Below are 14,068 nucleotides of genomic sequence, written 5' to 3' on the forward strand. Positions count from 1 at the left end.
CACCAGCTATGAACAGCTGACATGATTTACAGGTTTCTTGAAAGACAGGTCAAATTTTATTATCTTCTTTTCCTTCCAACAAATGAAAAAAAAAAGTACAAAAACTGTCTGTTTTTCAGTGTGTTCATCACTATGAACTACTTCTTTTTATGATAATTAACAAGCCCTCTCTCAGTGTTTTCCGAACATAGATGACCACTTTTGTGTGAAGCAGATATAAACTAAAGGGAGTAAAATCAGTGTTTTCTGGGGACTATTTTCAGCAGCGGATTAATAAAAGACATTAAAAGCAACTCCACTGGCCATGCACGTAATAATGAAATAACATGTTACCTATTAGACATAAATTATTATGATTCTGACTATTATTATTTGATAACGACAAAGCATTTTTGCGCAGGGCAGCGAGCTATGCATGTGTCTTTTCACTGGGCTGTACATTCTTCTGTTTCGACAGCTCCATATTACTTCACAGAAAATGTGCTTCTAATTCCTTGGAAACACACAACAGCACTTACTGTATCTTACGCTAAGTCTTCCCTTTTTTCTTTTTTTTTTTTTTACGTCGCGCGTCACGCCCACCACCAGACTGTCTAGCACGAGGAGGACTACAAATAAGACCGACACCGCTGCAGAGAGAGACGCAGGAGTCACTCTGAACTGGAGATTCACTGAAAAAAATCAACACACATTTGAGTCAAAGAGAAAACCAGGAGTCATGGCTCAAGGTAAGCTGGACTCCTACTTCTTTCGTGGTTTCAAAATAATTGAATGGCTTGTCTGGTAAAAGTTTTAACTAAATAGTGAAAAAGCATCACAAAAATGTAATACATTCTTAATTGGCTTAGTCTAGTCAGTTCGTGTGTAATTAATGTGTGTATTTTTTTTTTAACACCGTGTCCAATGGGAATGTTTCATTTTTACTTTGCATGTAACTCTCAGTGTGTTTGTTAAGTGGCTGTCTAACTAGTTTTGTTTTAGGGAGGTCAAACTTTCACTTAAGGTCTCTTGTTGTCACTGAGCATGCTCCAGGCACACTGTCTTAAGGTGTCAGGCCGCCAGCTGTGGTGAATGCTGCCTCGAGCAAGACTTTCATTAGAGGTCTGAAGACCTATGCATCCAAAAAATGTTTCACCCTCATGTTTGAGCAGACGATAGCTGCCCTGGGACGTTACCACTTATAATAGCAGCCAAGAGCAGCCGGAGCTTCCACTTTATAGGCATGCACACACACACTGCCCTACAAATGGTTTGCTGTGAAGGCGTTCAAAGCCCCTCAGATGGCGTGTCGGGCGTCCAGGTTTGCTCACCGAAGGTTCAGAATTGTTCACCTGTGTGCGAAGTCAAAAGGTGTAGCATACCAAAAATATCTGAGGGTGGCCGTTGGAGTCTGTTTTGTAAAACAGGCATACAAAAATGTTTTTTTTGTCAGTCTGTATATTCATTCTCCATATTTACTGGAGTTCTTCGAAGCAACTAAAAGCAAATATGAACAAACCCTTGTTGAACATCCTGACACCACCGTCATCAATGACGCCTGTTTTCCAGCATACAAACAGGTACAAAGCATTCACTTTAAATTGAAGGTGCTCATGATGGAGACCTAAAGTCCGCATGGGTGTTACCTCAAAGACTGAAGAGTTCTTTTACTTCAGTGTTTGCATGTTTATTTTTCCAGGATTAAAATAGTATTTACTGTACCAGCCATTACCCAGTTTTCACCAGCTAGATTCTGTTTTAATTTCCTTATAAGGCTCAGACTGGCCTCAGTGCCGCTACTGAGACTGAGCCTCTGAGATGTGGCTCATGGTTGGCAGAGTGGGAGCAGGAGGCAGGATCAGGGCTCAGGAATCTCTCTGCATTTCATATTGGAGAACTATGCTGTTTTTCTGTGTAAAAGTTATGTAACCCTACAGAATAAAGTGCAAACTGGTGACATGCATTCAGTTTAGCTTTAAACATGCATGCCATCTGGCATACCGCAGCTGCTTCCCTTTTAACAACACATTCTGTTGCGCTGTTGAATATTCTTTTATATCCACTGGCCCCCAAATCAAATCAGAAAGGATGATGTCACTTGCACCACTAGCCTGTTTGTTTTGCACGCTTTGGGTCACACAAGACATTCATATGTTCTTAATCTAAGTAATTGTTTTCACATTCTGTAATCTGGGGGTCTGTTTTATTGGATTCTCTTGCCTTTAAAGTTAAACTTTCTTCTCCATATGGTTCCTCAGTAAACAGTTAAACAACAACTGTGTTCCAGTGCAATGCTAAAATTGCTTGATAGTATCCACAGACCAAGAAACAAAACTCTTTGACTACAATCTCTAGCTGCTCAAGAATAGGGCGACCCAACTCTAACTTGTCTTAGATAAGATAAGATAAGATAAGACAGGACTTTATTTATGCCCGTGGGGAAATTAGGGTGCAGGGAACAAAAGTGCAAGATACATAAAGATAAAAAAAAGACGAAGACGGAGCCGCAATAACAGGCTGCCACTTCACACAGCGCCAGAACTAATGTCTTCGGTTAAAACCTAGACCGAGGTCATGATCAGTAAAACAAAGCTGTTAAAAATTGTGAGGAATGATCCCCCATGACTTCATGTAAAACAGCAGGAAGTCTTTACAGCGTAGTCTTTGTTTACTCATGTCTAGCCCAGCCTCAACACCACCCCCACCAACATGACCAACACCACCACCGCCTTTTGCTCTCATCCTGGGCTTTTCTTAATACCAAACATAATAGAGGTTAACCTACTGACGTCTCACAAAGTAACCTAATCTGCAGTTACACAGCAGCAGGAGGACCCTTAGGAGGTTTTCCTAAAAACAGGAAATCAGGGGGTGGGATTCTCTTAGTCACGATCCTCAGGGAGAAACAGTGGGAGTGTGCAGGGAGTGTCTGTCTGACAGTGTTTACCTCCTGTTAAATCAGTACAAAGAGACCAGTCACCAGTCTAAATTATCTAACCATACATAAATAGGGCACATCATACAGTCCACAGTTTTATCAAGGCCTCTTTAAGAGAGAGTAAACCTCAACAAGCATTTAACCCTTCTATTTTTTGAGTCAGCCAGGAAAGTGAAGTCACAATAAAAAAGTTTTATTGTTTAATAAAAATGGCAGTTTTCTAGTTAATAGACCAGAAAAAAATAAATGTTTTAGTAAATATGCATTCTTCTGTACCGAGACGACAAGGGTTACAACATAACACTGTGTTGGGGCCTTTTAAGTGCTCCATCAAAAGATGTATGTATACAAAATAGTTTTCCTATTAAATTATTACGACGTATAAACTTCACAAATTCTATGTTCTGTTTTATTGCTACATTGTAGCATTAAATACAGCAAATGTAAAAAATTAGCATTACATTTTTTTTTATCTAATTCCATACTGTAGCTACTTCTTTTACTGAGATGTATTTCGGTGTTTTATTCCTTCGTTTTAGCTCTGGACATTGAACGATGGAACCTTGAGTGTCTGTTTAACAACACTGACCATCGTACTGATCTCAACGGTGTCGATCGTCTCATCGTGAGGAGAGGCCAGCCGTTCACCATCAGCCTGTACCTTCGCTCTGGATGTTACCAACCTGGCGTCAGCTCTCTTGACTTTGTTGCAGAAACAGGTGCTCCTTCTTTTGCCAAGAGTAATTCTTGTAATGTACTGTATGTTTTGTCTTATGTTAAGATACGTTATGATTTTTCTTCTGGCATTTCTTCGAGTGCAATGCTAAACTTCAAAAATGTGAAAACTGAGTGGGTGAATGCTGAAAGACAAGTCTTGTGGCTATGTCCTTACATTCAGGAAGTTAGGGGCTTGCCGGAACCTCCACCTATTACTGTGTGTTTCTGCTTATTTTCTACCTACTCAAACATGAGAAGGGAAAGGACAATGTTGATGGAAAGGAAAGGGAAGTAGTTTTCCCTTGTTATGTCATGAATGATACCCCTACTGGCTTTCACATTAAGGATACTTACGGTAGCTGCAAGGTTAAGTTGTTTTTTTTCATTGTTGACACTAAGTCCTTCCTCATAATTCTTCCAGTGTAAATTGACTTTACTGTTATGTTAAGAGCTCCAGAAAGTGTATTGTACTGTAACAATGAAATTTATCTGTCTCTTCACCTCTTTTAATATTTGGATTAACATCTTGTGAGGAGTAGGAGGAAACCGCTGCACGCCACCGTGCAACTCTTTACACAGGAAATGTTGCTTGCCAACAGGAAGACATATGTATAATCATAGATAACATTATCAGCCTTTGAAAGTCTACTATATGTCAATGGATCCATGTTGGAGCACCAGAAAGGAAACACTGCGCTCACTTTACTTGACTGCATTGAGTAAAAGATGTCAAAGAGTTCACTTTTTTGGACCGAGATGAGCACAAATGATTTCAAGTTTGTATAACTTACCAAAAATCCATGACATATGGTATAAATAACACAATTATGCAATCCATGCATGAGGATAGGTTCCTAAGATAATTGAAATAAATTTAGCAAAGGCTGAAAAAAAAACGTGAGTTTTGTTCCCCAGACAATAATACTTCAGTTTTCTCTCAGACTCTCAAGCTCCTGACTTTATTTACCCTTACATGCAGGTCCCCAGCCCTCCGAGCAGTATGGCACCAGGGCCTCCTTTGGTCTGTCTGCCAACATTGACACTTCCCGCTGGAGCGCCACTGTCACCAGTCCACCCGGCGACATGGTTGCCCTGTCCCTCTGCTCTGCCCCTGACGCACCTATAGGCCGCTACACACTGAGCCTGGGCCAGTCAGCGAGGATTGACTTCATTCTGCTCTTTAACCCCTGGTGCCCAGGTGTGTAAACAGACCATGCGTCAAGCTGTCATGCAGTGGATCTTGTGTAGATAGAAAATGGTTTAATGATCATGTTTCACATTAGAGTGGGCTAAGGATAAAAGTTACTCAGCAGCAGTGCCAGCAAGATCATGTAGCAGAACAGTTATATTTAGTTCAGTGACTGTAAGCAACAGTTTAATATTTTGGGAAGCAGTTGCTTCAACCAGCAGCCAGTTAGTTCAGGTTAGCATAAAGAATGGAAACAGAGGGAAGTACTGAAATTCACCTACTACCACCTTTTAATGCACATTAAGTTAAGATGCAGAGACACATGGGGCAGGATGGGAAGTAAAAAAACTGAGAAAGCGTTGGATTGAACACAGAATTAGCATACGCCCCCTGGTGCAGGATGAGTCATCAACATTTTTTTATTGTTTTCCAGCAAATGACAAGCTAAAAATATCAAGTATAACATCAAGTATAACTGCAAAACAACTTTTTGTCATTGTTCGGCCATATTCTGGCACATAGGTGATGTATTATGCACGGCATATCACATAAAGACACTCAAACATTGAACTGTTTTTTGTGGAAAAATATTATTTAACATTGCAGACTTATTTTACTAGGATTTATATTGCTGATTGGGTCTAAAGTCTCTCACCACAGTGAGGTTGCCAAACAACATGCAATTGAGCTGTAACATTGTAATTACTTGTAATAAAATGTAAATAAAAAAAAAATAATTTTAAAAATCTTTGTATTAAACTAATATCATTAGCTTTTGGTTTAACATAGGATGGAAGGATATAAGAGTGGCCTCTTACCATTACCTCTTGGTAATTGTTTCTCTTTAAAAGAAAGGAAATAAGCATGCACATTTTCAATTACACAATTACAATACTATACTAAAACATGATTTCTAACAGTGATTTTAGTCTCTAAGACATTAAGAGCGCTACTCATCAGTAATGTTCCAGTTAGGACGTGTATTAAGACATTTCTTTCCAACAGGAGATGCAGTATATATGGACAATGAGCAGAGTTTGGCAGAGTATGTCTTGTCTCAGGATGGAATCATCTTTCGGGGCAGCTACAAATATCCTGTACCAACTCCCTGGAACTTTGGCCAGGTACCAACACCAACACTGACGCTGTCAGCCTCACTTCATTTTAAGCACAGACAAGCCGGCATTGTGCCAGGGTGGGGAAGGAGTTTGGATTATGCTTACACTGATAACAAGAAAATGTCCACTTATCAGGTTCATCATGTGTTGCATAAAGACTATTTTGACATATTTATCTGACAATGTGACAGTGTGGTTCTGAAAAAGAGAACCTTTTCTTTTATACTGGATTATACTCTGATTAAACTTGCACTACTACAGCATTACTACCGCAGCTGTTGGAGCTTTGCAGCATGGCAGATATAAACGTCCAATTAGCTGTGTATTTATGGCTGTTTTTGTTGGAAGGTTTTCAAAAAAGACACACTAATATTTGACTGGATCTCCCTCTCGTTACTTTTCCACTTATATATTTTAATTGCTGACAAACAACTAACCAGCAGTCACATGTTTTTTTGGGGTACAGTTTGAAAGTGGAATCCTGGATGTCTGTCTGAGGATTCTGGACATGAATCCTAAATGTTTAAGGAATCCTGGCAAAGACTACTCAGGGAGAAGAAATCCCATCTATGTGTCCCGAGTGCTGAGCGCCATGGTATGTCCTGTTTCTGATTGTTGAAGTTGTTCTCTGTTCAGGGATATGTCTTTCTGTTTATTTGAATGAATGTTTTTTAATGTATGTTTTGCCAAAAGCACGGCTGAAACCTAAACAGAAAACACTTATTTAATATGTGAAAATATGTTTTACAATCCTCTCTTTTGCCTGGCAGGTGAATTGTAATGATGACAAGGGGGTTTTGCTAGGAAAATGGACAGATAACTATGAAGGAGGTGTGAGCCCCTTGTTCTGGAAAGGCAGTGTGGAGATTCTACGTAACTGGGACACACAAGCCTGTCAGCCTGTTCGCTACGGACAGTGCTGGGTGTTTGCTGCTGTGGCCTGCTCGGGTAAGATAGCACAGAAACGAGCTTGGTAGCCTATCTCTAGAAAACACGCTTGAATAGACACAAGCAGACATAACACAACATTCTATATACTGTATGTATACACACAGTTATGATGGACATTTAGGTGCATTATCCTCTTTTAATTTTCATTATTCCCAGCAAGTTGTTTTTATTGCCCTGTCAGTTTCTAGAGCCTTGGGCATCCCCTGCCGAGTCGTCACCAACTACCTGTCTGCCCATGACACCAACAGCAACCTGGTGATTGAACGCTACGTCGATGAAAATGGAGACCTCATTCAATCCAAGGAGATGATATGGTTAGAACTCTTTTGAGAATAACGACAGTTTGACGTATTTACTAAGGTCATGCTAACTTACTGCACCGTGAGATATGGAGAGCTGAGGAATCACAACACACAGTGTGAACTGCTTTTATTGGCGCACCTAGCACACACTTCTTGCAGCTTTCTAAAACAAAAATTTTAAATGAATGTTTTTGGAGAAAAAATTTACAGAAATTTAAAACAATATTTATCTGAATCAGCAGTTAGCAAGTTACAACAGCCAGTTTAAAATAAATCACTACATGTATGTACAGCAATACCCAAAACATAATGACCACTCACAAGTAAATCAAATAATGCTGAGTATCTTGCAACCAGTGTGCATGCCAGGGATATATTAAATATTTAATGAACAGTTAATTCTTGTATTCAATGCACTGGATGCACTAGACAGGACTATGAGTAAAGACCTGAGTTACCTTGACAGATTTGACTATGGTTAGTGACTAATCTGATCTGCAGCAGCTCCAACCTGCAAAGGATTTTGGTGCAAGATACCACAAAGCACCATGGACCTGTAAAGTCCATACTACTGCTTGTTTTACTGGCACCGCAACAGACCAACAGCACATTAGATGGGGGCCGTAATGCTTTTGTTTATAAGTGGTTGTTATACTGCTGTAGCAGGCAGGATAATGGAGAGCCTGCCATAATATAACACATTCTAAAAAAATGTGTTTAAATTAATTCCAAGAAGACTTGAGAAGAACTAGCTGATTACTGTGAGTTATTTGAAAAGGTTAGTGTAATATTAAAAGAAGGGCAACAGACATTTTCTAATGATTCAATAGAAATTAGAAGCATTTCAGATCATTTGGATTACTCACTGAAATGTAGACAAACTGTAAGGATTTGCTTTGGAGTTAGGTTAGGTATAATAATCAGAGCATAACAGCTGATGCTGCTCATTGTTTCTGCAGGAACTATCACTGCTGGGTTGAGAGCTGGATGACCAGGCCTGACTTTAAACCTGACTTTAACGGCTGGCAGGCCAGTGACCCCACACCTCAGGAGAAGAGTGAAGGTAAAAAAAAAAAAACACTCAGCATTAATGAACCGGTAAAATTATAGTTTTTGTTTTTATCAAGCAAGATGACCTAACAAATTTTTGCTCCTTAATTTTTCCCCTTCCTTTAGGAGTGTATTGCTGTGGCCCGGTTCCTCTCAGGGCCATCAAGGAGGGCGAGCTCACGTTCAAGTACGACGCACCCTTTGTTTTTGCCGAGGTCAATGCTGATGTCATCACGTTCATGAAGAAAAGAGACGGCAACACATCGAAGGTCATCACCACTACAGTAGTGGGCCAAAAGATCAGCACCAAGAGTGTTGGCAGTGATGCCAGAGAGGACATCACTCATCTCTACAAGTACCCTGAAGGTAATGAGTACTGGTGGATATACATGTTTAACAATAATAGAATAGAAACTATTCTGTATAGAACTTGATCTGATTATTTTTTATCATAAATACGTTATTGTACATAAACACACCATAAAATATGTCCCACTATATATAAACCTTTCATATATAGTATAACCAGCAAACAAACCAAGGCCAGTAGTTGTTTAACTATACATTAAATATCAGCATTTGTGCTGCTAATGTTCATAAAAGTAAATTTTTAACTAGCTTAAGAAGGTCACATTTACAGTATTGATAGACCATTTATAATCTCAAAAATACTGTAGAAGATTCAGGCTTAAAGTTTGTAGCTACTGTTACTCACGGCAACACGTTTACTTCCTTATTCTCAGGTTCTGACGAAGAGCGGGAGGCATTCAAGAAGGCCGACCACCAAAACAAGCTGCTCCAGCAGCAGCAGAATCACGGCCTACACCTCACTATCAAAGTGACATCGGACATGAGGAAGGGCTGCGACTTCGACGTGTTTGCTGTGGTCACTAACAACACGCAAAGCGAGAAGAAGTGTCGTCTGGTGTTTGGGTCGTGTGCTATGTCCTACAATGGGATTCTGGGAGAGAACTGTGGCTTTAAAGATCTGCTCAATGTTGAGCTGTCTCCAGGAGCAGGTGAGACAACTCACCTGTAGTAATTACATGAGAATAATATTTTAAATATGTATAGTTTAAAATATGTTCTTCTTCTAGAGAGGCGAATTCCTCTAAGGCTGAACTACTCCAAGTACGGTGGCCTACTCACCGAGGACAACTTAATCCGTCTGGCGGCTTTGCTATTAGACTACGCCACTGGAGAGGCAACACTGGCGACGAGAAACATTGTTCTGGAAAATCCTGACATCAAAGTCAGAGTGAGTACTGTGAAATTCAACAAAATGGGTGGTTCTACTAAGCCCATGCCTCTGGTCCATGTTTTGTCCCTGCTTGGATGTTTGTCAGTATGCACATATAGTCAGCACGGCACATTTGGAGCACCCCGCATGCCTTTCTGTTCCAGCGATGCAGATGTCTTGTCATATCAAAGATCCTGCTGTCTTAACCATCTACTATGCCCCAGGCCTTGTCATGCACCTCTGTTATGAGAAAATCAGTGTTATTTGCTTATTTGCTTTATCTATGAGTGGTCGTAATTTTTTGGGCATATCAATGGGATCAGTCTTTGTTTCTGGTCTTTACTGTGACAGGACAGCAAATGGCTAGTGTGTAAGTAAAAGCATGGCATTGGCTGGTTCTCTTAAAGTCTGTTGACGTTCTTAGAAGCCCAAATGTCAGCCAAAGAATAGCAAACCGTAGAAGTGCTACCATACTGTAATCGTGTATTACCTGAAACTGTATTACCTCATGAAGCGCTGTAAGAGTATTCCTGTGTTTCTGTGAGTTGTGTGGCCCATGCAAAAGTGCACTGTACTTAATGTGAGACTTTGATTAACAACAGATCCTCGGTGAACCAAAGGAGAATAGGAAGCTGGCTGCGGAGATCACCCTCCAGAACCCTCTGCCAGAACCACTGGAGAACTGCTGCTTCAGCATCGAGGGGGCCAATCTGACCGGGGGATGCATCATCTCTGAGAGGTTGTATGAGTGCCTTGTTATCCAAGTAGAAGTCATTAGAGTCACTCAAACACATGTAAAGCATGTGAATAGATAATTTGGCTTTCAGCAATCAGTATCAATGTGTGTAATGGAAACGTTTCTTCCCCATTTGACTTCCACATCCTGAAATCTGTGTTATTTTGTTCAACCATATGTTGCCCTGGTCTTGGTACAGCATCCAGATGTCCGGCTGGATGTGCTGCTGTTTAATCTGGACAGGAGCCCACAGCACAGTTTCTGGATCTTACAGTATATATAGAGAGATGAATTACTAGAGCAGTGTCTTCTTACTGTTCAATAGTAATTCTGCATAAATCTGTTTGTATGCTTCAGTCAGTTAAATAAATGGAATCGTGGGTGTCTGACTGCATGACTGCATGATCCATGGCCACAGCTATTGTGGCCAAACTTTTCTGCCGAGCAGCTCAAACACCTCAGTTGCATTTGAATTGTTTCCATACATAGTCATAAGTATCATGAGTTTGTCATCTGAAGTAACTGATCGTCTAAATATTTATGAAATCAGAGGACTGTGATAAAATCCTCTTGATTGCTCTTCCTGGGTTAATATCTAAATATTTACCCTACAGGCTTGGCTCGTCGGTGGGACCCGGGGAAGACGCTAAGGTAAAAATCTACTTCACTCCCACCCATTCTGGGCTGAGAAAGCTGGTGGTCGACTTTGACAGTAACAAGCTGTGTCACGTCAAGGGATACAGAAACGTCATTATTGGAAAATAAAGCCTTTCAACCTGTTCAGCCAATAAACAGCTGTTTACTGTTAAGCTATATAAACATTAGCAAAAGCACACTGTTTTGCACACATAGTTTAATACATACATTTTTTTTTAAATCTAAAATTCATTAGAATTGAATTGCTTTCTGGCGATTGTATCTCTGTATGTGCATCTACATGTGTAACTTTTTTTCTCTGAAGCAAAAATATTTTGTCAAATATGTTAATGCAAAACTTTATAACAGAAAGTGTACTGTTTCTTCTTACAGTCTGAAGTGATGATTAGCATTTTGAGTACTGTGTACCATTGCGTACAATTACAAGTGTTGTTAAACGCGCCATCATTATGTGATAATGTTACAATGAGTCAGAGACAGTCTTTGTTTTATCATGAAAGAGAGGATGGATTTATTTTCACAGTGTAACAGTGATCTGTACGTTTGAGCACATCGTCACACCTGGTGTGGTGTTTGTCATTTTTTATTTGTGTAAATACGCCAATGGCTGGTCATGAATAATAATGAATATTTTACGTACTGATGGGATCATGCTAGACAGCACTGATAGCTGTAAACCCTGCAAGTGTTGCTCTGCGGAAGGATATGACCTTCATTTCCACCCTCAGTGAAAAATGGCTGTGTCAGTGTTTCACCACATTCCACCATATGGATATAATAGCGACATAATGTTCTTATTTTAAATGCATTACCACCTCAAAATCCACCCTTTCTCTCCTTGCACCTGGAATATGCATCATCATTGTTTCACAAGCCTGTGCTGCCTCTGCAATGAAAGGTGTGTGTTTTGTACAAAAGACCATAAAAAGAACCCTCTCACTTACAAATCCTTCATTCCTCATTATATTCAAAACGAAGAATCTTACATGAGTTACGTAATGTTCCATTCATTTTTCATTTTTTTCTGCCAACTCCATAAACCTTTACCCCGGGTTCAACTTCTTCTTCATCGCCATCTTTTTCTAACTCCTGGTTTTATATGAATAAAATAACAGCTGTTTTCTTGTTTAGTTCGCTTTCTGTTGTCATTTTTTTATATATTAAAGGACAATGAAAATGAACTTGTTTAAGTTGTGTATGCTTTTTAACTTGAAATTCAGCTTTTATTTGTTTATTTTTTTGATGTTAGAGTCTCAAACCAAATTTGAAATACCAAAAATACACGGACAGCTCACTTGGGCTCAAGAATGAACTGATTAGATATTGGTGTTCAAAGGTCAAAGGTTACGGTGGTCTTATTAAACTAATTTTGGCAAATAGTTAAATTCATGAGTGAGAAATATCCACTTGGAATCTAGGATGAAGTGATTCCATTTTGGTCGTTGAAGGTTGCTGTGACCTAACAAAACACATTTTTGGCATCTCATACACTGCTTCTGACAAAAGTCTGATAAATGTTGATGAAAGACTGTTAACAGTTAATGTCCAAAAGGCCAAATTCCAATTTCATTGTGACATCCTAATGTTCTACAAAGAAAACGAAATGTCAAAAACAAAACTTCTGCTCAAGTCTTCACTACACATGGATATGTGGAGTGTGGGCTGACATGGAAGTAAACTTAAGTTTGTCAGCAGCAAACAACTTCCATTTAAGTTTAAATGTGTTGTTTGTAGTTCTTGGCCAAAGCAACAGCAAATTACATTTTACCAGTCAGTGTTTTGCTGAATTATGTAGTCTATTTTGGCGCATGCTAGACCTGGCCTTTGTGCCCTTTTGTCAGCTTTTCTGGGACCCTCATGGCTCCAAATGATCACAGGCATTCACTTTCCTGAGCGCAGAACACATGCAACAAGAAGTCTAAAATCCAAGTGTCACTGTTTCAAGTATAGACTGTATATAAATATGGACAACATGTCATCACTGTTTCTATAGTGTCAAATAACTAAACTAAAACAAAACTTATTAGAAAAATGCATCAGTATTATATTAATTACCTAAAATGACAGAAACCATCCTTGAAAAAAAATGTATTTGACGTGTACTTTAGTGTTTTAGTTTGGCCCAAATCCCATCCAGTACCTCCACATGCTTTCACTTCACTTTCGAGAAGCTGTTCCGGCATCATTATACAGTCTATGGTATCAAGCAACAGCCCAAATAAAAACAAAATGGAGAAGAAAAATCCAAAAACCTATCATAAAGTGCCTCACCTGTGTTGTTGACACTCATCTCCTGTTGTACAGTCACAACTGCTGCTATTGTGATCTAATTTATCCTCATTCTTCAAAATGTGCCATTAAAACTAATCCTCAACTTTCTATATTTCTTCTTTCTGTCAATGCTGACGCACTATGTAGACATGGAAGTATTTGTGCATGTGTGCCACTGTTTTCCAAGGTCAGAGGAGGTGCTGCTCTCTGCTGGTCAGAAAGCTAAACAGATAAGTGTTGAACAAAAATAAACTTCTCACGGTTCTGCAGAGTGCACTATTTCTGTTGCACAGTAGCTGGCAGCAACGCACAACATTTCAACACTGAATATGATTCACAGGATTTGCAGTGGAGAATAACGTACAGAACATGTACAGGTGTATATTTGTGAGATTGCTCTCTTACTAGTAGATACATTTCTGTTTTAAAGCACTACTTATAACTTTTTTTACCTGGAGAGTGTGAATGTGTCATTTTTTTAAGTGATTTGTTTATTTACTGTTTAAATTACACAGCTGGGCCAAAAAGCAGTGGCTACCAAAAGACAAAAAAAAGGTCACACACTCTAATATTTCGTTGGACCGCGTTTAGCTTTGATTACAGCATGTATTCACTGTGGCATTGTTTCGATAAGCTTCTGCAATGTCACAAGATTTCTTTCCATCCAGTGTTGCATTGATTTTTTTACCAAGATCTTGTATCGATGATGGAGAGTCTGACCACTGTGCAAAGCCTTCTCCAGCACATCCCAAAGATTATCAATGGGGATAAGGTCTGGACTCACAATCTGAGCCCCATGAATCCTGGCATTGTCATCTTGGAATATGCCCGTGAACATCAGGGAAGAAAAAATCCATTGATGGAATAACCTGATCATTCAGTATATCCAGGTAGTCAGCTGACCTCATTCTTTGGACACA

General features: G+C 39.5%; 1 protein-coding gene across 1 annotated transcript; it reads left to right on the top strand.

Annotated features, from left to right (window-relative positions):
* The first annotated feature begins 531 nt into the window (after positions 1-531).
* Positions 532-12,464, top strand: tgm2b (transglutaminase 2b). Its single transcript, XM_084543384.1, has 13 exons — positions 532-728; positions 3,457-3,636; positions 4,614-4,832; positions 5,829-5,947; positions 6,408-6,536; positions 6,712-6,889; positions 7,074-7,206; positions 8,154-8,257; positions 8,371-8,610; positions 8,988-9,263; positions 9,342-9,502; positions 10,087-10,223; positions 10,835-12,464. Exons 1-13 carry the CDS (start codon positions 719-721, stop codon positions 10,983-10,985), a joined length of 2,037 nt encoding a protein of 678 aa, XP_084399510.1. The 5' UTR covers positions 532-718; the 3' UTR covers positions 10,986-12,464.
* Positions 12,465-14,068: the final 1,604 nt, after the last annotated feature.

The sequence above is a fragment of the Chelon labrosus genome (genome assembly GCF_963514085.1).
Source record: "Chelon labrosus genome assembly, chromosome: 4".
Taxonomy (NCBI): domain Eukaryota; kingdom Metazoa; phylum Chordata; class Actinopteri; order Mugiliformes; family Mugilidae; genus Chelon; species Chelon labrosus.

Bases quoted from the DNA above. Each gene is read 5' to 3' on its own strand.
- tgm2b (XM_084543384.1), top strand. The intron at 3,637-4,613 runs GTGCTCCTTCTT...CCTTACATGCAG, and splicing joins TGACTTTGTTGCAGAAACAG to GTCCCCAGCCCTCCGAGCAG. The intron at 6,537-6,711 runs GTATGTCCTGTT...TTTGCCTGGCAG, and splicing joins CCCGAGTGCTGAGCGCCATG to GTGAATTGTAATGATGACAA.